A 23,865-nucleotide genomic window follows, 5' to 3' on the forward strand; every position below is an offset into this window, starting at 1 on the left:
TGGGGGGGTGACACGCTAGGTTCGAGAACCATTTAGCGACTCTGTAGCTCAAAACGCTTCTCGAATTCAGGCCACCTCCACCGATCTTCTGGCCCGCCGAGCGCTCTGCGCGCCGCGACACGGCGACCGCAACTTACTTGATGTGGTTCAGCAGCTCGTTGAGGGTGCGCGTCACCTCGGCGGCGGCGGCCGCCAGGTCGCGGAGCAGCCTCTCGTCGTTGCAGGACTCGTTGCACACGCTCACCAGGCCGTCCACGGAGCGGCCCACCTCGCGCACCGCGCCGCGCAGCTGCTGCTGGCAGGCGGGCGAGGACACGGTGGGCGCCACCACCTTGGCGCAGGCCACCAGCTGGGACGTGGCGAGGGCGCACTGGAAGGGCAGAGCAGAGACAAGGTAAGCGCGTGCACGAGGATGCTCCCACACCGACCCTGCCACACAGCGGGCCAGAAGACCGGCGCAGGCGGGCGAAACTCTAGACGCGTTTTGAGCTCCAGAGTCGCTAGATGGGACTCGAACCGAACGTGTGGGTCACACATTCGATTCGAGTCCCATCTAGCGACTCTGGAGCTCAAAACGCGTCCAGGGTTTTGGCCGCCTCCGCCCACTATGTACCACCCTCCCGTCCGCCGAGCTGCTCTCACCTGCGTGGCGGCGCCGATGACGCGGTTCTGCGTGCCCTGGTCCGGGCAGGTGGCGGCCACGCTCTTGGCCTTGATGACGAGGGCCGCGGTGGTGTTGGCCACGGCCTTGGCCAGTCCCAGCAGCAAGTCCTGCACCTCGCGCCCGTACTCGTCCTCGTCGCCCATGTTGCTCAGCACCTGGTGCGAGGCCTCGCCCACGCGGCTCGCCGCGTTCAGCAGGTTCTGGCGCGGCTGCGACGACAGAAGCAAGTCAGTCAGGACAACCCAGTTCACTGAGACGGGCGAGGCAAAGCGACGGTGGCGGTGAGACTGACTTGGTGCGTTACCTCTCTTGTTTCAGGCTCCGCAGCTCGCAGCAGGTCGCTGAAGGCGTTGCACAGGCGCCTGGCTGCGTCCAGCAGGCGGTCCCCAGAGTTCTCGTCGTCCATCAGGGCGGCGATCATCCTCACTCCCCGAGTCATCTCCGGCAGGTTGCTGGTGATGGTGGTGATGGCTGCCCCCACGGCAGTGTGGTCCACTTCTTCTGGTGGGCCAGCAGTCAGCGTCACCACCTGGGCCGTGGCAGCATTCATCGCTGCAATCTGGGAGCTTACGTTTTGCTTGTTGGTGTCGAGGGTGGATTCCTTCCATTTTAGCGAAGCCTGGCAAAATAAAAGAGACGTTAGCAAATAGGACAATGACATCTATGTGTCAATGGTAGAAGACACCTAAAGACTCAAATACATACAGGGTCTGATCCAAGTTCTGGAACCTCAATGCTTTCAATGAGCTCCTTCTCCACTGTTACAATTATGTCTTGTCCAGTGTTTATCGTAGATAACAATGCTTGCTGCGGTTCAGACAGCAGATTGGTCACCTGTGATTGTTGAAGCTGCCAAAACAAAATTACAGAATTAGGTTTGACTTTAAAAAAGTTATTCAGAAAAAGAAATCTAGTAAATGAGATTAGAAAAGAGAAGTAAATGAGAAATGGCAAGAATGGCACGCTTCAAGCTAGAAGCAGCTTGTTTGCATTTATGAGGGAATTATTCTCACACATAAATGACTTATTAAAATATATCTACAGTTTCATAAAAATGTTAATAAAAGGAGTACCTACTCTGCTCCAATTGTAACCACCCTCTATTAGAGGCAAGACATGGAACAGATAACACACAAAAAGACAAGTAAGTAGACAGTCACCAAGCAGTCACCCAATATTAGTCACATGCTTTAACACAAGCTGCAAATTAAAACGATTCACAGGATATTTCATTTTGATTTCGGGACATTTATTGAATTGTATTGCAGGGCGCAACCCAACAATTAATTGTTGGTCAGTGGCAAATGCTTCCAGCATTTGAAAATTTTATAAAGAAAGTCTAAAACCCCAAGGTAATAGAAGAATTGAAAAGGAAAAAGACTTTGTACAGTTTCATTTCCAATTTGCAAAGGCACATGCTTTTAGGCACAGCTTAGACACATTTAATTTGATGACACAAATTATGAATATACAGAAAGCAGACTGTAAGACAATAGAGATTGGATTAGACACATAATAAGTCACCTTATCATGAAAAGGGAAAGCACATTCAGAAAATAGTTCATGCCAGGTTTTGGATAGGAGTCACTTGAATGTGACAGAAGAGATATTTTCATTTACACATTCTGAAAAAGCAGCGGTATGTTAGCTGTCAATAATACAGCAGCAGCTTGAGTACTCACCGTTGTTGCTTGATGGCCTACATTGATTTGGCCAGTTGTGGTCGTGTACTGCACTCCACCTATATGGCCAGTTCCATAGGGTCGTTCGCCTGCAAGAAGCGTATACACACTACAGCTACAGCAATAACGACGCACACCGCCTCAAGCTTCACCTAACGCAGTGCAGGTGTCCACACTCCTCAGTTTGCACCCATTCAATCCGTTGGTTAATTGATTGGTTGCAAATCTGGGGTAGTGCAAAATGTACACAGTGCAGTTCAGAAAAATTGAATTTGAATTAAATGGTGAAAAGAGGGGACAAAAAAGTATTTACAGTAAGAAAACTGAAGTAAAAATTGACTGTACAGGACTTGACTTTCAAATTTGATTAAATGTAGGACTTTAAAAGAGTAAAATTTTCACAAAATTTTGTTAGAGATTCTGGCTTGCCTGAGGGCAGCAGCGTGTGTTTGCAGCTAACAGGCTTTGCCTGGTTGCACATGCACTGCACTTTTAATGTCAACACACTGCTACACAACAGCCCCTGAGCTGTATTAACATCAAATAGAGTACTCAAAACAGTACAGAAACTTTACTAACGTATCTGAGGTATTTATTTTCTGATAAAGAGCCAAGGTAAATCAATGGCAAGATGGTTGCATTCATCTCACCGATAATAAATCAAACTTTGTCAAATGCTTACCATCAGCTCCTGCACGCATGATGGCTGGTTTGGCCACTGACTCTGTGTTGACTCTTCCAATTTTACTGCTTTCATGTTGAAGGATAGTTGCCCTGTTAACAGTAAAATGTACAGGACAGTTTAAGACAAAAGCAAAATACACAGAATGTTTTAGGTTTAGACTTGGGATTGAGAAATGCTCTTACTTGAGTGGAGAAACACTGTCTTCAACCATGGTAGAACCCTCATCTCCTTCAATTCCAAAGTGGTCTTTTGACTTCTTTTTCTTCAAAATGATATCGATGTATCCTGCAATGAGCTGCTGGATTTGCTCAGCCTCAGTGGTCTGCACGGAGTAATACTGATCTGAGTAATCACCAAAATCCAAGGTGAATGTGTTAGGGGAGGCTCCCCACCGGCGCACTGTTGTCAGTGGCCATGTCTTAAGAATTTCTTTGGTTTTTTCATCTAAACGAAGCACCGAGTCTTTTGTTACACCCAAGAGACGAGGCACTAGTTTGTTCTTGCCTTTCATTTTCTCTTTCACCAAGAAAAATGTAACACCATAGGTTTTCAGGTCTCGGGCTGTCTTTGTGTAAACAACTTTTGCATCCAGTTCTGATAACCCTACATGCTTCCGATGCTCAGCAAATATTTTCTTCTCCACACCCTTTACTTTTATGTATGACTGGGGAAGGAACTCCTTCAGATCAAGGAAGGGTGGTTTGTGCTTCTGCTCATTGTGATCTCCAAACTGAATATGGCATTGAATTCCAGCAAACTCACAAGCTTTTTCAAGAGTAACAGGATGTGTTCCATCCAGCATAGCATCCCGAGCTTGCACATATAGCAGGTTCAGCTGAACAGGGTCTCGAGAATCAATATTTTGATCAGAAAAGAAGTATTTACGCCGCAGCAATACAGCCTCATTTTCATCAATACCCTGCTCTCTCAAAGTTTTACCAGGATCAATCCAGTTCACTTCATCATCTGTCTTTAACTTTTTACGCAGTTGTTCCATTTTGGCATCCCGTTCTTTCTCTTCCTTTTTCCTCTTCAATGTTAGTGTGCCAAATTTAGATTGATTTTCGGTATCTTCCTCCACATTTTCTCGAACAAGACTGTATTCATCATGGTTAGTGATACCAATTTTTGTGCAAATAACAACCATGAGATTAGCAACAGGCTGACTATCATCCACTAACATAGTCTTTAGTGTTCCATCTAACATTCTAACTCTAAGTGTACGCAATTTTCTTCGATACTCAAGGAGATCCTGCCAAAAAAAAATTATTGATGGAATTAAAATAAGATTAAATTTTACAACCATAAAAATACTGAGGCATAAAATAATTAAATAAATTGAATGAAGTCTCAAGCCTTGATACTCACCCCATTACGAAGAATATAATACTCTAAATTACGTCCAGGTTCCAGCCACACACCCTTCTTGACATCTTCATCAGCAAGGAACATTCCATAGTCCTGAGCTGTAACACATTGACAAAAAATTATTAGTCGATCAGTTTGAAAAACTAACAAGACTGGAAAACTAAACAAGACAGTACTACTCACGCTGTCCAAAGTTAGCTTCTGATATCTTCTCCCGTATGATGCGGCAAGCATCAAAGACGGAAGTCGAAGGGTCGAATTTCATCGTCTTCGTTACATTCTTGTCGACAATGCTTATTTTCAGCGATAGTGTGGCCATCTTGGAGGCGAGGGGCCCGCGGCCCTAACTACTCTCGTTCACTGCAACAATAGAGAAAAATACATTTTTTTTAAACTGTCAAAAAAGGGGAGGAAAATGAGGGTTGTCGAAGCAAATACAGTATTTTCTGTCGACAAAAAAATAAATAAATCTTAGAGCAAATCCAAGGGACAACACTCGTGGCGGCATGGAGTGAGATGGGAAACGGTGCAGTGGAGGGGATAATGAGAAGGAGGGAGACAGATAGGGGAGATGGAAAGGGGGGGGGGAGAGGAGGGGGGAGGGAAGGCCAGGCGGAGGCGGGACGCTCGAGAAGGGCCCAGCGGATAGCTTAGGGCTGAGTTTGAAAACAAATAAAATTTCACTGCACGCGTCCTGCTCGCACGCGGCCTGCCAGGCCTGCCCTGCGTCGGGAGCGACAGAGACAGAGTCGGAGCCTGCCCCCGATATAGAAGCAAACGTAACGCTGGCGGCCTGGCGGGCGTGGCGCGGCGCAGCAGAGTCGCGCCGTCTCTCTCGCACTCGCGGGGCGTCGCGTGCGGTGCGAGAGAGGCAGGGCGACGCGGCGCGGCCCACAGGGCACCCACGCTCAATCGCGCCTTGCCGCGCCGCACGGCCGCACGCAGGGGCCCTGCCTAGTGCCTTGCCGCCTTGCCCAGCCTGGCTCTGGCCTGGCAACTTGCTCCACTCGATGCCAGTCTGCCGGCAGACTCATTCCGAGAGTCCGCTTCGTCGCTCTGTCTCTCTCGCACCTACACGGAGCGCCCCGCGAGTGCGAGCGAAACGGAATGACTCTCGGGGTCAGTCCGCAGTGTGCCAGTCCCAGCAACCGAACCGAACGGACCCAATCCCATCTCATGCCGCCTGACAGAGTCCGAACGTCCACCGTCCGAACCGCGCGGTGCGGCGAACGGGCCGTCTTTAATTTAGTGCGGCGCCACACAGTGGGCCAGAAGACCAGTGGAGGCGGCCAAAACTCTAGACGCGTTTTGAGCTCCTGAGTCGATAAGCAGGACTCGAACCGAACGTGTGACCCCGCCAATGGATTGCTCTCCGAACGGGGAATCCATTGGTGGGGTCACACGCTCGGTTTGAGGCCCTAGCGACTCCAGAAGTCAAAACGCGTTTAGAGGCTTGGCCGCCTCCGCTGGTCTTCTGGCCCACTGTGCGTGGCATGCGTGCGAGAGAGACAGGCCGACAGCCCAGGGTCGCGCTCTGCTTCATCAGCCAGCGCGACACAAGAGTGAGGCAGACCGCCGCACTGTATGACTGTCCGCCAGAGACGTCGTCGCCGGCCAGGTCACCGCCGTCAGCGCCGCGCCGTCGGCCGTCGTGCAGGTGGGCCAGGGGCGGGGCAGGCCAGGGCGGCGTTAGTCACAGGAAGCGGCCCGCCCCCGCGAAGCCCCTTCCCCTCTGCCTCTTGGACAGCGGCCAGCCGCCAGGCAGCCGCCAGGCAGGCAGACAAGCGCGGCCACTGCGGCCAGCCAAGCCAGCCCATTGCCCCCAGCAGGGCCCAGCAGCCAGGTGGGCAGCCAGCAGGCCGCAGCACGCAGTGGGCCAAAAGATCGGTGGAGCCGGTCAAAATCTCGGACGGGTTTTGAGCTCCACAGTCGCTAAAACCGACTCGAACCGGACGTGTGACCCCACCAATGGATTCCTCGCTCGGAGAGCAATCCATTGGTGGGGTCACACGTTCGGTTCGAGTCTTATTTAGCGACTCTAAAGCTTAAAACGTGTCTAGAGTTTTGTCCGCCTTTTCCGCTCTTCTGGCCCACTGTCCGGCGCCCTGTCCCTCTCGCACCCTCACGTACCTTTCGGGAGGCCCTGCGAGTGTGAGAGAGACAGCGAGGCGGTTCGAAGTCGGCCTGGCCGGGCCTCTCGGATACTACAGCGAAATCGGGCTCCACACTGCTGCAGACTCGGTGTCGGCTCTGTCTTCGTCGCACTCACTTCCTTAGGGCCGCAGCGGTGCGAGAGAGACAGCGAAGCCACAGCTGGAGGCGCGACACTCCGCCAAGGACGCTTCGCGTGGCTTCGCGCCGCGCAGCCGTCCCGCGTCCCGCCTAGTCCCGCCCGAGAGAGGTGCGGCTCAGCACGGCGCGCTCCGGATGTTCCTGCCTCCCGCCTGCTTCCCCGCGAGGGGCCGACGGGCCGACGGGCCCGACAGAGCCTTGACCGTCACACAGTGGGCAACTGTTTCGCGAGACGCCCCCCCCCCCTCTATTCCCGTCTCTCTCGCACAGCACGCCGAGAGCGACTTCAGCATTCCAGAAAGCCCGGGCGATAAAGCAGCCTGCAGGCTCATTCCGAGAGCCGTCGCTCTGTGTCTCTCGCACCCACACGGGACGCCCCACGGGTGCGAGAGAGACAGAGCGGCGAAAACGACTTTCGGAATCGGTCTGCAGCACACAGCTGTGCACGCAGCCGGCAAGGTACGGACTCTCGGGACTCGCGAGCACGACCGACCAGTAAGGCTCAGCATGAGGCGAACGATCCCACAGTGCACCAGTGGTCTAAAGGGTCTAAAGGCGACAGGCCGCCAAGAAGCCCTACGATAGCCTTAATGGAAAACCCAGTGGACCCCCCGTCAGCCTTCGCGCACAACCTTTGGGCAAAAATAGCCAGTCGGCGCCAGCGCGCCGGCCAGGCCGACCGGTCAGTGGGCCAGAAGACCGGTGGAGGCGGCCAAAACTCTAGTCGCTTTTCGAGCTCCAGAGTCGCTGAATGGGACTCGAACCGAACGTGTGACCGCACCAATGGTTTGCTCTCCGGACGAGGAGTCCATTGGTGGGGTCACACGTTCGGTTCGAGACCTGTTTAGCGACTCTGGAGCTCAAAACGCGACTAGGGTTTCGTCCGCCTCCACCGGTCATCTGGCCCACTGTGGGGCGGTCTAGAGGGCCAGCGCTCTGCCAGCGGTCAGCCCCGGGCCGGGCCCCGCAACTAGGGCACGGACCAGCCGGCCTAGGCCAAGCCAAGGGACGGCGTGGGCTGTCGCACGCCGTCGCACGCCGTCGCAGCGATGACTGAAAGCGGTTATTCGGCCATGCAAACGGCGACGCGGAGCGGGGCTTGGCGGTGGCGCCCACACACATACACACTCACAGACACACACACACAGACACACATATATACACACACACACACGAGCGCGCACGCGGCCTGCAGTCAATGGGCCTGGCTGCCGCTACGCCCCTGGCCCCCCTAGCCGTCGTCGAGCCCAGCAGCTCGATGCCGAACACTGCCTCCGACGCGCCGTCTCTCTCGCACTCGAGCGGGGCGTTGCCGGGCGTCGCGTGGGCGTGTGCGAGAGAGAGAGAGAGAGAGAGAGAGAGAGAGGAGAGAGAGAGAGAGAGAGAGAGAGAGAGAGAGAGAGCGCTGCAGCCATCCGCCGAACTGGAACGCCAGAGCGGAGCGTGCGGCAGAGTGGTGTCGACCGAATCCATTCCAGCGCCACACACGCCAGACACAGCCTCAGCAACACACGCACACACACACACGCACAGAGCGCGCCAGCGGAGGGAAGCCACAGGACCAAACGAAACGTATCGAAGAAGGAGAAGGAGAAGAAGGGGGTTCGACACGCAACAGGAAGGCGCTCGCTCAGCCTTCATATCCGAACCGGCCACCCCCTCCCACAACACCCAGGGGGACGGACCGGCGGACCCTTCGCGGAAATCTAGTTATTTGGGCGGAAAATGAAAAATTAGAAGGCCGGCCGAGGGGTGAAGAGGCCCCCGTGAACCGTGAACCAAGCAGACTGATTCCGAGGCTCGTCGCTCTGTCTCTCTCTCTCTCTCTCTCTCTCTCTCTCTCTCTCTCTCTCTCTCTCGCTCTCTCTCTCTCTGTCTCTCTCTGTCTCTCTCTTTCTCGCACTCACGGGGCGTCCTGTAAGGTGCGAGATAGACAGAGCGACGAAAACGACTGACCGTCGAGCCCCTGCCACTCCAAGCATAGGCCATCCCGGCGCACACGGCTGCGTGCGGGACTGCCTACCCAGCCGGGCGTCTCTCTGCCTGTCCGTCCGTCTGTCTGTCTGCCCGTCCGCTCGCCCTCGTTCATTACGAGAGAGGCAGGCGTCGAGGCGCAGGGCGCGCAGGGCGCGCAGGGCAGCAGCGTGGCCCAAACACAGCCCCTTTAAGGGCCGAAGGTCGTAAAGTTGGCGCAGGACACTTGCAGCCCTTATAGCCTTCCGCGGGGAAGTCCTAAAGGGCTAAAGGGTCCGAGGCGTGGCTCTGGCCGTGCCACTACACTGGGCGGGCTGGGCGCACCCTCTCTGCCAATTATAACGTGCGGGACCTAGAGATGTATACGAAGGGAAGACGACCACCCTCTCGGCCGCCCCTCGGCCTCGGCTGCGAGTGCGAGGGAGACAACGAGAGACGCTCGGCTAGATGGATGGGGTTTCCGTTCCAGAAGCTGCAGGGGGCGGGGCGGGGCGGGGTGGGGCCGGGCGGGGCGTCGGCGCAACACTCGATTTATTGCCGATTTGCGGTCAAGTCAACGTCGGTCATAATGAGGTTAGCCCGATCAGCCCTGGCTGGCTGGCTGGCTGGCTGGCTGGCTGCAGGGTGGCCATTATCAGCAGGGCGCGCAGACACGCCCAAAACACAACCCCAAAAGCAAGACGATTCGGAGCATAAATCCGGATTAGAATTCTTTCAGGCCCAACAGAAAAAAGGGAGTCTAGAATGGAGAACATCAAACCAAAAGTGGTACTCAGTATAAATCCAGACTGAATGTCCAGGTCCAGGTCAGACAAAATTTTAGAAAGCCAAAAATATCCTTGCAACTTTAAAAACGAAAAACATTGTATGCAAGCGTCGTTTTGAGGGTAAACTGCCAGTGGTCGAAGCCGTCACTGTCCGATTCCCGATTCCCGCCCCGTTCCGGCTCCGGCCTTCCGGGAAGCGGCGAGGCCAAGCCGACAGCGACGTGGACGCGCCCATCGCCAATCGCAGCGACATATTTCGCCCCTTTCCCCCGCCGACGTCACGATGACGTCACACCGGGTCGTCACAAAGGGGGCGTCGGGCGTGACTGGCCCCGTCACGTTCCCCATGGAAAAGCGCCGGGCGAGGTCACGGCCGGGCGCTCTGTCTGTCTCTCTCGGACCTCCAACGGACCGGCCCGCGAGTGCGAGAGAGACAGAGCGACGGGGCTTCTCAAAGGTCGGCAGTCCCTTGACGTGCCACCTGCCCGCCGCCCCGCGACGCCCGCGACGCCCCCCGACGCCTACACCCGAAGCCTTGGGGCGACTTAGGCCCAAGTGGGGGCTGCTCTGGCTCAGCGCGCGGACATCACTGCAGCAAAAGTGTGTCAAGATCCGCACAAAATCAAGCCTTCTCTACGCCAAATCCATGTCAAAGGCGGGAGTCGCCGAAAACTTGGCAGTGGCCCTGCTGCAATTCCTCCAGCGACTGCGCTCACAGCAGATCAGCTCCAGACCATCGTGCAGCTCCATGAAGAGCAGCGGCAAGAGACTGATTCCGAGCAGCGGTTTCGTCGCCTCTCTGTCTCTCTCTCTCGCACTCGCGGGGCGTTCCGAAGGGGTGCGAGAGAGAGAGAAAAACAGCGACCGAGCTGTTGTTGGCCGCGTTCCCGCGACACCGCACCCCTTGGAAGCGCGCCTGGCCGCGCCTTTGGAAAGGGGGGGGGGGGGGGGGGGGCAAAGAAAGCAAGACGTACGGCCGCGACTCCAGCCTCGCCGCTCTGTCTCTCTCGCACTCACGGGCCCTTCCTTGGGGTGCGAGAGAGACAGAGCGGCCTCTTTTCCGGGGCGCTCGCTCCTCTCCAGCGCCGCTCCAGCGACCACTGCGGTCCAAAAGCAGCCCAAAATTTAAATTTCCCAGTGGCGCGGCGCCGCGCAAAGACCAAGAAGAGGCATTACAAGTCGCGGCGACGGCAAGGGTGGCAAGTCACGGGGTGCTGGAGATAGCGACCGGAAGAGAAAGAGAGAGAGAGAGAGAGAGAGAGAGAGAGAGAGAGAGAGAGAGAGAGAGAGAGAGAGAGAGAGAGAGAGAGAGAGAGAGAGCGAGGAGGAGGAGGAGAGAGGCGGAAAGGCAGGCGAGAGTAGGTGAGCGGGACAGGAGGGGAGGCATGGAAAGCGTGGCGAGGAGGGTGCGGCGCGCCCACCAAAAAGCCAAAAAGGGAATTTCCGCACCTTTCTCCTCCACGCCGACTGTCTGTCTCTCTCGCACCCATACGGGCCGCCGCAGGAGTGCGAGAGAGACAGAGCCAACGAGCCTGCTGGAGGCTCCAGCGGCAAGCTCGACAAACGGCTACAAAACGCGCGACGGGCGCGGCGGGCGGGGGGTCCTCCCGGCTGATTCCGAGAGTCGTTTTCGGCGCTCCGTCTCTCTCTCGGACTCAACGGGCGTCGCGTATAGGTGCGAGTGAGACAGTGACGGAAACGACTCTCCGCGGTAGAGAGGTGTGAAGAGACGCGAGGCAAGAGACAATCGGGATTAGAGAGGCGGGGGAGGGGGGAGGGGCGAGGCCGGCGAGAGGGAGGCAACGACCCTACCCGGGGCACCCGTGGGTGGCGGGGGTGGCGGCAGGGGCGGCGCGGGGAGGAAGCTCCACATAATCACCAGAAAATTACACACGGCCTACTACCGCCCCCAGGCAGGCCCGCCCAGGCCCAGCCAGCCCGCTACCGCCGCTGCAGCAGGGCGGCCGGCCGACGGGGGCGGCCTGGGCCTGGGCCTGGGCCTGGGCTCGCTTGGGGGCGGCCCGGCAGAGGCAGCCAGAGGCGGCCAGAGGCATAGTGGATCAATAGCGGGGGCGGCTGGTGCGTCTGGGGGCGGCGCGGCGCCGCACGGCGTGGCGTGGCACGCGGCGCGGCAGGGCGCGGCACGGCGCGGCACGGCGTGGCATCGCACTGACCCACTGAGAGCCCGGCTAAAGGCCCCGCCGGGCGGGGCGGGGGACTCCGAGGGTGCGGTGCGGTGTCACACGGCGCGTACCGCACAAGCGTTTACATTCCCCCCTCTTTAATTTTTGTTATTTATTTTTCCAGGCCAGGTTCGCCGGTTTCCCCTCCAGGCCTTTCACGGTGGGCTTCCTGGTAATTAATCATTATTGCTTCACCTGAGGGACTGCTTCGCGCTCGGCTGGCTGCCTACCCACCAGGCCACCCTTCATTTAACGCGCAGGGTGGGGCGGTGCTGCTACACTGTAGCAGCCACCGCTCGCAAAAAGGGACGCTACGCGCCTCCCGTACCGCACAGCGCACCCACAAAGCCGGCGGTAGTTTCTGAACAGCCAACATCGCGGCTAAAGTTAAAGCTAATGTAAAATGTGACATCTGCTAAAAACAACTTACGAGGGGTGTTCGCCGAAGCGGCGGGCAGCGTCGGGGTAGCGCCCCGTCAGCTCCACATACCTGCAACACACACACACACACAGACACACACCGTTAGAGCGACCAAAACGTGGAGTTGGTTACGTGATTCGCGCACGCGGCGGGGCGGGGCGAGTCCGGGATCGTGTTTGTGTTCTCGCTGCGCCGTGCACCCCGCGGAGGGAGGGAGGGAGGGAGGGAGGGATGCTGGGCGCACCCCCGCTGCGACGGGCCGGACGGACGACGGGGCCCTGGCTGCCTGCCTGGCTGCCCGCCTGCTGACGGCCCTGGCAGGCAGGCAGGCAGGCACACGCAAAAAGAGAAGTAAGGCTGTGGCAGGGTCCCACAAAGGACAGTGTCCCGCCATTCGCACCGTGACAATCAGCCGACAATCGATTAATTTAAAAGTAATCGCGATTATTTAGCTAATCGAAGTGCATTTCGCCAAGTCCAGATCCGATTAATTGATCAATCGTTTTCGACTGGCGATAACCAAACCAAATAATCCAAACAAATCGCGATTATTTCAAATCGAGCGACTCCGATTAACACCAATAGGCCCAAGCTCTGTGCGCGCGCCGAGCACGGTGTGGCACCCATTCACCTGGGGCTCCATTCATCACTCCGTGCCATTGCCGCCACGGCCGCCCCCGGTCACTCCACCGCCACCGCCCCGCGGCCCCACCCAGCACCGAGATAAGCCCGGCGCCAATAAAACGGACACAGCGACACACACTGTTTGCCGCTGGCTTTTGTTCTTTTCCTTTTTTCCAGTGGTCGCGCGTGCCGCGAGGGTGTCGGCCGGCCGGCCGGATCGCGAGGCGCGTCCGACACCGGACTCCGCGGCGGGGAGGGCGAGGGACCCTCCACGGGGAAGAGGAGGAGCATGCGGTGCGCCAGGAATGCGCGGCCGCCACCGCAGAGGACGGCGTCGAGGACGGCGTCGAGGACGGCGTCGGCCGGGAGAAGCCCCTGCCGGGTGGGTCGGCCCGTCGAACACGCGTGTCGTCGGGTTGCCTACCCCGCCCATTCGGTCCCTCGCTCCGTCTCTTTCGCACCTGTTCGGGGCGCCGCATGAGTGCGAGGGAGGTCGAGAGACCCCTGGTTCCGGCGGACACATCATCAGAACCCACCCTCGAACGTCTCGGGCCCTTTGGTCATCCAATGGCACTCACGCCAAACTCGTGAGGACACCCAAACGGACTCCGGTACCGCATATTCGAGTCCCTTTCGGGGTCGCCGACCTCAAAAAGTGTCTCCACTCCAGAGCCCGCCGAAACACTGCGCTGTGGCGGGCGGCTGGGCGGCGCACTGGGCGGGGCGCTGGGCGGGGTCGAACGCCGCCAGAAAGCCAGGCCGTTCATCTTGCAAAGCAGTGCACACACACAGACACAGAGAAAGACAGACGCACACTGGGGCCGCGCGCAAAACAATAGTAATTAACCCCAAATCCCCAGCAAACGGAAACATGCCACCGGAGGCAGGCGAGGGGGGCGCCGAGGGGGGCAGTGAGGGGGGTGGTAAGGGGGGGTAGAGCGACGAGCGCTTCCACGGAGGGCTTAAATCGAAGACCGCAGTCCGCCGCGGCTGCCGAGAAAAGGCCTGGAAGGCAAAGAGGAGGCCGGGTACACTGTCAGGGTAGTACAGTGCCGCAAGGACAGTCTAAGGGAGCCGTTAGAGTCGCCCAAAGGCTGTTAGTGGTACCGACGGGGCCGAGAGGGAGTTCTCTGTCGCACTCATGGGGCGTCTGGGGGAGCGACGGAGACAGACAGTCCGGCGCACCTGACACCGCGCCCCTCCGCGCCACTTCGCCGGCCCGGCCCAGCCGCTGAGTCGCCGATTAGGCCACCAGAGGGCGGTGGCGGCGGTAGCGCTGCCGGCCACAAGAGGGGCTCGTTACCCCGCGCTCCGTCTCTCTCGCTCTCACGCGCCGCACCCCGCAGTGCCCAAGAGAGAGAGAGACAGTCTGCGGTGTAACGGACAAGGGCCGGCATTAGGAAATTAGCCTCCCCATTCAGAGACGGTCCCCTTTTTAGATTTTACCTCGACCGCGCGCCGCTCGCCGAGCCACACACGGCCCCGGCCACAAAGAAAAGGAGAAAAGGGTCTTCCCCGACGGGAATCGAACCCCGGGCCGCCCCGGGCCCAGGCTAGCGGAGGGTCACTCTCATCACGGAACACACACACACACTAACTCAAAGACAGGCAGGGTCGGTCTCAGCATTCATTGCAAGCACGCCAGGCAAACCCGTCCGTAACACCTTAAAATTGCTCGCTGGCGGTCGAAATCCCAAACGCGTTTTGAGCTCTAGAGTCGCTAAATGGGGCTCGAACCAAACGTGTGACCCCACCAATGGATTGCTCTCTTAACGAGGAATCCATTGGTGGGGTCACACGCTTGGTTCGAGTCCCACTTTGCGACTCTAGAGCTCAAAACGCGTCTGGAGTTTTGGCCGCCGGCGCCCGTCTTCTGGCCCACTGTGCTGGGCGACACGCTGGGCCGGGTGCCGGGGTCAGGGCACTACTCTGCAATCCACTCGACAAGGGGTAGCGCCCCGCCGCCTCGCCTCGCTCGCGCGTAAGCTTCCGGGGGATTACCAGCACCCACCGATCCCCTCCCCCTCCCCCCTCCCCCGCGGCCAGATCCCCCGCAATAGCAAGCGGTCACGCTCCCAAGGAAAATATCCGTCACATAAAGGCGCCGTTTTAATCTGCACGGAGTACCAGTCGGATTAACTCGTTGCGCGGTCCGGCGGCGGGGAACAGATGGACAGTCAGAATCGCTGTCGCACAAAAAACGACAAAAGATAACAGTTTCCGGTCATTATGATAATGCCGAGTCAACGAGAAGGACGCCGTCAGAAGGACGCCGTCAGAAGGACGCCGTCAGAAGGACGCCGTCAGAAGGACGCCGTCAGAAGGACGCCGTCAGAAGGACGCCGTCAGAAGGACGCCGTCAGAAGGACGCCGTCAGAAGGACGCCGTCAGAAGGACGCCGTCAGAAGGACGCCGTCAAGACGCGCAAGCGCCGAGGCCTCGTGGACGGTCAGAAGACGTCAGAAGACGCGTCAAAACGTCGGGATCCTCAGGACCTCAATAGTTTCGCTCAGAGCGTCCACGCGCGCAATCACCGAGATGCCTCACAGTACCACGCTCCTGGTATTCCGAGCTCCGACCATTCAAAGCTCCATCTCCCCTCTCCTTCTCCACACATACACACGCACGCGAGAACAGAAAGCTGACGCCTGGGTGTTCGAACCCGGGGCCGCAGACGACGTCCTTACTGGAAGCTCGGCTGGAATCGCTCGTGAAAAACAAACGCGGTACCGAAACGACTGTCCTGTGCCACCGCAAGCTCGGCCAGCTCGGCGTGCTCGGCGTGCTCGGCGAGCTCCAGCAGCCACCGCCCCGCCAGACTGCCTTGTCAGCGCCGTCAGCGCCGGGGGGCGGCCGGCAGCGCAGGCAGGGGGTAGCGGGGGCCCACAATGCATCAGGGGCTGCATGCGGACAAGCCATGCGGCACAGGGCCGGCCCAGGGACCGAGGGGCCGGCCCTTCAGAGGACACCGCCCCAAACACGTCCAGCGCACACACACCGACCGACACACACACACCCACACAGACAGACACACAGGGCAGACAGACAGACTTGCAGGAAAAGTCTGGCGGCCAGGCGGACTGCCCAGCCCGAAGGGGAAACACGAAGAGTGCTACGGCGAGCGAGTAACTTGGGCGCCGGCAATCGAGTTCTTTGGGGAGTCCCTTGGATACGCGGAATCGGAACAGGACGCGGACGCAGCCCAGGGCGCTCTCTACTCTAGGCTGCGCTCAACGCCACGCTATTCCACACCGAAAAGCGAGTCATTTTAGAGGCTTCCGCATCATGACGGCAAAACCATCGCATCGCACCCCTTCGCGCGTCGCGTGAGGTTCTGAAAAACTGCGGGCAGGCCGGGGCAGACAGACAGAGCAGTAACACCAGGGCGCCGCCACGCCCCGCCCCGCCACGCCGAGGTCACAAAGTACGTCGAGGTGTCGCACGTCGCCCTGGCGCCGCGCCCCCCGCGAAGTCGCGTGGAGCTGTGGGGCGTGGCGGGGCGTGGTGGGGCGTGGCGGGGTGCGCAGCGGGGCCCCCAGCGGGGCTCGGGGCGGCCTGAGGCACTTTACGTAATGAAGCCGATACGCGGCCTCGCCTCTCTCTCTCTCTCTCTCTCTCTCTCAGCGGGAAGGCGCCGGCCGCCGCTTCCACCCTTCAACGCACGCCCCCGCCCGGACCTCGGCCGGAGCCCGACCGGAGCCCGACCGGAGCCCGACCGGAGCCCGACCGGAGAGCCAAGCGCTAGCCAAACCCTACCGGATACGCACCGGAAACCGGAGGTGCGTACGGGAGGAGGAGACGCGATCCTGCGTTCGCGAGCGAGCGAGCGAGAGCGAGAGAGAGCGAGAGAGAGCGAGAGACAGGCGACGTGCAAACATAAACCAATCAACGTGGATCCGCGCGCCTAGCCGGGAAGCTAGTAGGAGAAAATCAAAGGCAGCGAGGGACGGTCACACGTACGACACCAAGCGTGCGGCACGAAGAAACAACTCGACGGCCGAACGGTCAGCGCTACAGCCAGAACGCTACAACGCGGCAACGCGCGAGCAGAGGAAAATAGCACGCCACACGTGGCGAAAGGGACAAAAACACTCATGCACACACACACACACGGGCCGCGACAATTTACGACGCGTGTTATCGGCACGGCCGAGCGAGAGAGAGCGAGAGAGAGCGAGAGAGAGCGAGAGAGAGAGAGAGAAAGAGAGAGAAAGAGAGAGAGAAAGAGAGAGAGAGGCGGGCCATACGGGGTGGAACGGCCGGCGGGCGTCAGGGCGGGGAGACGGGGACACGAGACGCCAAGAGCCGAACAAGTGGGAATCCCTTCGCGGAGAGGTAGAGAAGGAAAGACGGGGCGGCGAAGGGAGAGAGACAAAGACGGAGTGAGCAAGGGCGGAAGAAAGTCGCGCGCGACGCGCTCCACACCGTTAGGTCCCCTCCGGGCACCGCGCCGCACCGCGCCGCACCGTGCACAGCCGGTAATCGGCCGCCGGATTTCAACCAGGGCGAACTGAAGGGACAGCGGGACAGAGGGACGCAGCCCGAAGCAGCCCGGCGACGCAACAACTCAAACGCCCGGCCGGTTGGCGGGTTGGCCGGATCCGCGCGGCCAAGGCACTTCCGGTTTGAGTCCGCGTTCAAAGGGACGGCGTCGCGCCCCACGGGACGGGGACACCGCAAGGGAGACCGGCGGAGGCGGCCCGCAAACGTGTTTGGAGCTCCAGAGTCGCTCAATGGGACTCCAAACGAACGTGTGACCCCACCAATGGATTCCTCGTTCGGAGAGCAATCCATTGGTGGGGTCACAAGTTCGGGTTTAGTCCCATTAAGCGACTCTGGAGCGCGAAACGCGTCTGGAGCCGGTCTTCTGGCCCACTGTGCGGCGGTGCGCGGACAAGCAGCGAGGCCGGTGCCGGCTGGACTTACGTGGCGGCGAGGCGGCGAGGTGGCGACCATCCCGCGGGCAAGGGCCGCTGGGCCGTGGGGCTGCTAGGGTGCCCAGGGGGCCGAGGGCGCCGAGGGCGGGCAGGGGAAGGGCCTAGGGCCGCCAAAGGGCGCCGAGGGCTGCTGCCGTGCGGCCGTCCTGCCGCGTCCCACGCTGGCTGCCAACTGACTGCTCCGGCCCGGCCCGGCCGCCTACAGCATCTCCCGGATCGCAGACGGCCCAGAGCCGCCCTTGCTTGCCGCCGCCCTGGCCGCCCTGGTCGCCCTCACCCCCAGGCCGGCCTCGGCGCACCGCGCACCGCACCGCGCCGCCAAGAGGGTTGAAGGACGGCGAGGCCAGGGCGCCTGCGCACAGCGGCGCACAGCGGCGCACAGAGGCGCGCAGCCAAAGCCTCCCCTCCCCTCCCATCCCGGCCATCACATGCAAGCACCCTCGAACCTCCCCCGCGAGCCATCAACGCCTCCCCCTCCACGCCGCCCCCGCCGCCCCCGCCGCCCCGCCGCCGCCTGCCGCCCCCGGCCTCCCCTCCCCGGTCCAGGCTGTTCCGCCCCGCTCTCTCCATCTATTTGTCTCGCCCTCCCCTCCCCCGCCCCGCCCCTCGCATAGTCGCCGCGTGTCATCACAATACGGCAAATTGCTGATCATGCCTTGCATGTCCGCCCGGCCATGGCCGTGCCGAGCCGTGCCGAGCCGTGCCCGCCGTGCCTCCATTCACCTGGCCACCCTCTTCCCCCTCCTCCTCTAATTAGAGATCGGCACAGCGTCGCAAGTGTAGTTACAGTAGTGGCTAATTTACCGCGGGACCGCGTGCAGCGTGCACCAACCACGTGACGCCGCGAGGGTGTAAGAGGAGTTTGCCGGTGGAGTCGCAAGGGGTGCAAGGGGTGCAAAACGGTGTGCGCAGTGGGCCAGAAGACCGGTGGAGGAGGCCAAAATTCTAGACGCGTTTTGAGCTCCAGAGTCGCTAATCAGGACTCGAACCGAACGTGTGACCCCACCTGGATTCCTCGTTCGGAGAGCAATCCATTGGTCGGGTCACACGCTCGATTCGAGTCCCATTCAGCGACACTGGAGCTCAAAACGCGTCAAGAATTTTGTCCGCCTCCACCGCTCTTCTGGTCCACTGTGGAGCGGGGGTGCATGGGGGGTGTAGGGTTCAAGGGGTGTAAGGGATGCGCGGTCAGCCACCCCCTCGCCACGGCCCATCGCCACCAGATCGGCGGACATGTGCATGCCCTCGCTGCAGCTCGCTGGTGACAGCAGCAGCAGGTAATTTGGTCAAGCTAGTAGTATCGTGTCAGAGGCAGCAGCCCCGCGCCGCGCCACGCCGCGCCACGCCGCGCGAAACCCGAGCCCCGCCGCCCCGCCGCCACGGGGCGGACGACGGGCTGCACGGCCCGATGGAGACGTCCACGGAGAAAGGGGTGGGGAGGAAAAGCCGGTGAAGAGGGTAGAAAACAGGAAGAAAAGGGGGTGGAGAGGAGCAAAAAGAAGGGGGTAGCGAACCTAGTGGCCGAGGACTCAGTAAGGAGGCGGCCTGGAAAGGGGTACAAAAGACGGTGCAGAAAAGGTGAAAAATGATGAGGAAAACACCCTCGCCGCCAACGCCGCGCCGCTTCTGTGAGTCCCCCAGCGCTGTACGCCCGATGTACGCCACACTGTAAGCCCTGGTGTGCGCCGCGCCACGCCGCGCGCTCCGCTGGTCCCTCCCTGCCGCCTCATGCCGAAGGATTGTTCCGTCGCTCTGTCTCTCTCGCACTCACGGAGCGTTCCGCGTGGGTGCGAGAGAGACAGAACGTTCCTCGGGAATGAGGCGGCTGCGGGTCCGCGACGCGTGGCCGGCACAAAAGCAGGGCGTAACTCAAAACCGGCAAGGACGGGGACGTCCAGGACCGTCCAGGGCGGCCATCCCGGCAGTGACAGCGAGTACACTGTGCGCCGACGTCCATGCACACATACACACGCACGGGCGTGCTCCAGCATCCAGCAGGTTATACTTTCACATTAGCGGAGTATCACCACACAGTTGGCTGGCACGACATCGGGTGGGGGGGGGAGGGAGGGAGGGAGGGAGGGAGAGGGAGGGAGGGAGGGAGGGAGGGAGGGAGGGAGGGAGGGAGGGAGGGGGGAGGGAGGAGAGGGAGAGAGAGAGAGAGAGACAGAGAGGCGTCACGGGAAGGCAGCGGAGATCGCCGCGACACTTTTCTGCTAGACCGACTCCGTTTCAAAAGGAGACGGGTCCACACGACAACGTGTCATATCGGCTAGAAAGGCGCGTCGCAGCCACGCTACGCTCAGAGAGGCCGAGCCAACGCACAGTGGGCCAGAAGACCGGTGGAGGCGGTCAAAATTCTAGACGCGTTTCGAGCTCCAGAGTCGCTAAATGGCACTCGGACCGGACGTGTGACCCTACCAATGGATTGCTCTCCGAACGAGGAGAGCCAACGCCGAGCCGACGCTCGGTGGTCAAGTCTCAGGCGTTTACGCGCGTTTACGTCCAGCGTCAAAGATCAAGAACGCACACATGTTAAGTTTTACGTTGCACTTTGTGCACGAAGAATGCACGCATGCCTCACCGGCACGCCCTTTAGACAAGCAAAGGGCCCAAAGGGTGCAAGGGGTCCGGTAAATTACCCGCGGCCCTTGATCTGCTTCATCATCCCCTTGGTCCTTCCCTTCCTCGCCCTTCGGTCCTTCGGGATGAAATGGACCAATCCCATTTGCCGACCAACAGAAACAAGTACAAGAAAAACGTCAACATAAATTTTCATTTCTTCCCTTCAGCTCGCCGGAGAAGAGAGAGGGAGAGAGGGGGGGGGGGAGAGGGCGAGCGGCGGCCCGGGGATGCTCCGGGGAGGCTGCGGGGGTGGCGGGGGCCGGCGCCCCCCTGGCGCCTGGCCGCCACTGCCCGCCCGGCCGGCATTCCGAACAATCCCTCGCTCTCGCTCGCACCACCACAGAACGCTCGGCGCGCCCTGCAAGTGCGACGGAGACAGAGCGCCCCCATTCGGAGTCAGCCGACTGGCGCCAGCAGCGCAATAGCGGCGCCGCGTCGGCCGCGCGACGCCAGCGAGCCCAGTGAGAGGGGACTAGTGCCGCCATGGCCGCCACTAGCGCTGCGTAGGTTTCATATCGGCCCGAAGGACGAGTGGGGGGGGGGGGGGGGAGTGGCCAGGCCTAGGGGAGCCTTTAGGAGAGCCTTTAAGGGGAGCCTTTAAGGGCATCCTTAAAGGGCATCCTTTAAGGGCATCCTTTAAGGGCATCCTTTAAGGGCATCCTTTAAGGGCATCCTTTAAGGGCATCCTTTAAGGGCATCCTTTAAGGGCATCCTTTAAGGGCATCCTTTAAGGGCATCCTTTAAGGGCATCCTTTAAGGGCATCCTTTAAGGGCATCCTTTAAGGGCATCCTTTAAGGGCATCCTTTAAGGGCATCCTTTAAGGGTAGCCTTTAAGGGTAGCCTTTAAGGGTAGCCTTTAAGGGTAGCCTTTAAGGGTAGCCTTTAAGGGTAGCCTTTAAGGGTAGCCTTTAAGGGTAGCCTTTAAGGGTAGCCTTTAAGGGTAGCCTTTAAGGGTAGCCTTAGGGCAGCCATACGGGCTATCCGTCGCAGCAACCGGCTGACATCATGTGACGGGCCACAGCTCAGACCGGCTTATAGAGAAGGATTTAAGTAGTAGCTTCATATTACGAAGACGTTTATCAGTATTTAGATACATTTGCACCACACTGAGAGTTCAGAAATGTTACAGCAAAGCATTTCTAAACGCAAAAACAAAACGAAAATCCCAATAAGTAGGAAATTAGTGTGTAACACTGAACAGCAACACTGAGTCGCAAAGCCAAGCCAGCCTACACCCACCCCTGGCCAAGCCCCTGGATAAGCCCCTGGCTGCTCCGCAGAGCCTGCAGACTGATTCTGAGAGTCGTTTTCGTGGCTCTGTCTCTCTCGCACTCACGGAGCGTTCCGTATAGGTGCGAGGGAGACAGAGCGACAGTGTGCTGATCGAGCCCGCCGCGTCATTAAGGCATGACACAGCGCAGGGCCGACGGGGCCGACAAAGCGGACGACTTGACTCGCTTTCCAGACTCACTCACTCTGTCACTGCACCCAGAACGCCGAGGCGACGCCGAGGCAACACCGGGGCAACACGCACCTGCAACACGAAAACAACAACACCGTGAGCATCGCGATTTCCAAGGGCCGGCACTGCACTACGAGGACACGCGCCAGTTTGGGGAACTTGACGACCAGTCATCATAAACACATTAAAAGCGTCGGCAGCGCTAGCGAGGCTATAGTGAATGGGACGAGGGCTGCCCGCACCTCGTTCCTTCTGGCAAAAAAAATGCAGCACTACCAGTTTAACGACAAATATTCCGCGAGAGAAAAGCAATGGGGCACGACGGCAAAGGGGTTCCCTTCCCTCTCGCCGTCATAAAGGGATAAAATACACGCCGCCCTCGCGCCGGAAAGTTTTATAGAAGGCAGTTTAGGGTGGGCATTCCGGGATGCGTGTGACGTCATGCCCAAAGCCCGCCCGGCTATGCTGTCCGAAAAAGGGCGTCCGAAAAGGGGTGGTCTAATCGGGGCGTCCGCAAAAGGGGCGTCCAAAAAAGGATGTCTGAAAAGGGGCGTCTGGAAAAGGGCGTCTGAAAAAGGGCTTCCGAAAAGGGCGTCAAAAATGGCGTCTAAAAACAGCGTCCGAAAAAGGGCCTCCATGAAAGGTGTCAGAAAAAGGGCGTCTGAAAAAGGGCGTCTGAAAAAGGGCGTCCGAAAAAGAGCATCCAAAAAGGCGTCCAAAAAGGGCGCCCGAAAAGGGGCGTTTAAGAAAGACGTCCGAAGAGGGGTGTTGTCTCCGGTTTGGCTGTCGCGGCTGTCCCGCGCGGGGTTTGGCGGGGTGTGGCGCTGTGGCAAAGCCCTCTCGAGATAAGCAGTCCGATAGACTCGGCAGGACCCAGTCACCGAACGGTACAGTCACCTCGATACGCGCTTTGGCGTGCACTGTACGCGAATGAACAGGAATCCTTCTCTAAGGAAGTTCCTTGGGACTGGAATCGAGCACTGCGCCAGAGTAGCGCGTCGAGCGCGGGAGAGAACTCAGCGTCTCATTCCTGTCATCGCCAAAATGCTGCCTGCCCGGAACTGCGACCAGCGAAGCGTGCTGGTTTTGAACCCGGGTTTTCGCGTCGCTGGAGCGTCGCCGAAGCGTTGCCGTCGCTGCAGTCTGCCCGCGTCGCAGGAATGTGCAGAGCGGCAGAACTGTACCGCACAGCGTGGCACGGCGAGGCACGGCTCGCCGAGCCGAGCCCAACAGCGCTTTCGTCGCTCTGTCTCGCTCGCACCCGTGGGGCGTCCCGCGGGGTGCGAGAGAGACAGAGCGACGCCCGGCGACGCCCGGCGACGCCGAAAGCGCGCGCAGTGCATGCAAACAAGAGCGTCGCGCTTCAGGTTCGCGCCGTGTGCTGTCAGGCTGTTACGACAGGGGCACGGGTTCGCGTCCCGCCGCGGGCGGAGCCAGGAAAACGGGAGAATGCGCGGCCGGCGCGGGGATTCGAACCCGGAGCCGGAGGCGCTCGCCCGTTTTGCGCTGCCCAAGGCGAAGGCAGCCCTGTCGCCTGCTTAAACTTTTAATTGTTGATTAATTCACAGCGCGTCCCGAAGACGCTGCACACCCTGCAGGCTGAGAGTCGTTTTCGTCGCCCTGTCTCTCTCGCACTCATGGGGCGTCCCGCGTCGGCGCGAGAGAGACAGGGCGACGAAAACGACTCTCGGAATCAGTCTACGGGGCTCCCTGGGCCAGGCTCGCCTGGGCGAGGCTGGGGGGCGCGTCCAAAACCCCCTTCTCTGTCGCGCTCTCGTAACGACGCTGTAATGAACGAGAGAGAGAGAGAAGAGAGAGAGGGAGAGAGAGGGAGAGAGAGAGGGAGAGAGAGAGAGAGGGGGGGGGGGTCCCATCACAGCTACCACGTGCCGCTAATGCCAATACAATAAAACGGCCTTCAGAGGGGCGTACAGCAAGTCAAAGAGGGGGGGGGGAGGGGGACAGGGGGCATGATTTGGGTGGGAGAGGGTGGAAAAGGGACGGGTGGGAGAGAGAGGGTGGGAGTCCAAAAGGGGTGGAAAGGGGGGTAGGCAGGGTGGCAACGCAGAGAAGCAGTGGAAGAGGAGTGGAAGAGAAGACAGCTAGGTTGGGGAGAGTGACACTCTTTCTTTCATTCTCAGCGTACACAGGCAGGCGCCGTGGAAGCAGGCCCTGGGCTT

The 23,865-nt window shown here is 59.5% G+C and overlaps 1 protein-coding gene across 8 annotated transcripts in view; it reads right to left on the reverse strand.

Annotated features, from left to right (window-relative positions):
• The window catches only part of LOC117652925 (talin-1), a 41,385-nt gene that overhangs the window by 13,395 nt on the left and 4,125 nt on the right, over positions 1-23,865 (reverse strand). For 4 of the 8 annotated variants that reach the window (XM_034398124.1, XM_034398133.1, XM_034398180.1 and 1 more), the window contains exons 2-10: positions 4,583-4,759; positions 4,400-4,497; positions 3,214-4,283; positions 3,029-3,120; positions 2,347-2,435; positions 1,370-1,513; positions 957-1,283; positions 643-873; positions 138-370 (exon numbers count right to left, since the gene is read on the reverse strand). In XM_034398124.1, coding sequence (XP_034254015.1) covers positions 138-370; positions 643-873; positions 957-1,283; positions 1,370-1,513; positions 2,347-2,435; positions 3,029-3,120; positions 3,214-4,283; positions 4,400-4,497; positions 4,583-4,718 — 2,420 coding nt within the window. In that variant the 5' untranslated portion in view covers positions 4,719-4,759. Of the gene's footprint in view, positions 1-137; positions 371-642; positions 874-956; positions 1,284-1,369; positions 1,514-2,346; positions 2,436-3,028; positions 3,121-3,213; positions 4,284-4,399; positions 4,498-4,582; positions 4,760-12,045; positions 12,106-21,698; positions 21,758-23,865 lie in introns of those variants that run through there. The other 4 variants (XM_034398142.1, XM_034398161.1, XM_034398153.1 and 1 more) reach the window with 3 other exon arrangements.

Source organism: Thrips palmi, unplaced genomic scaffold (genome assembly GCF_012932325.1).
Source record: "Thrips palmi isolate BJ-2018 unplaced genomic scaffold, TpBJ-2018v1 HiC_scaffold_10, whole genome shotgun sequence".
Classification (NCBI taxonomy): Eukaryota; Metazoa; Arthropoda; class Insecta; order Thysanoptera; family Thripidae; genus Thrips; species Thrips palmi.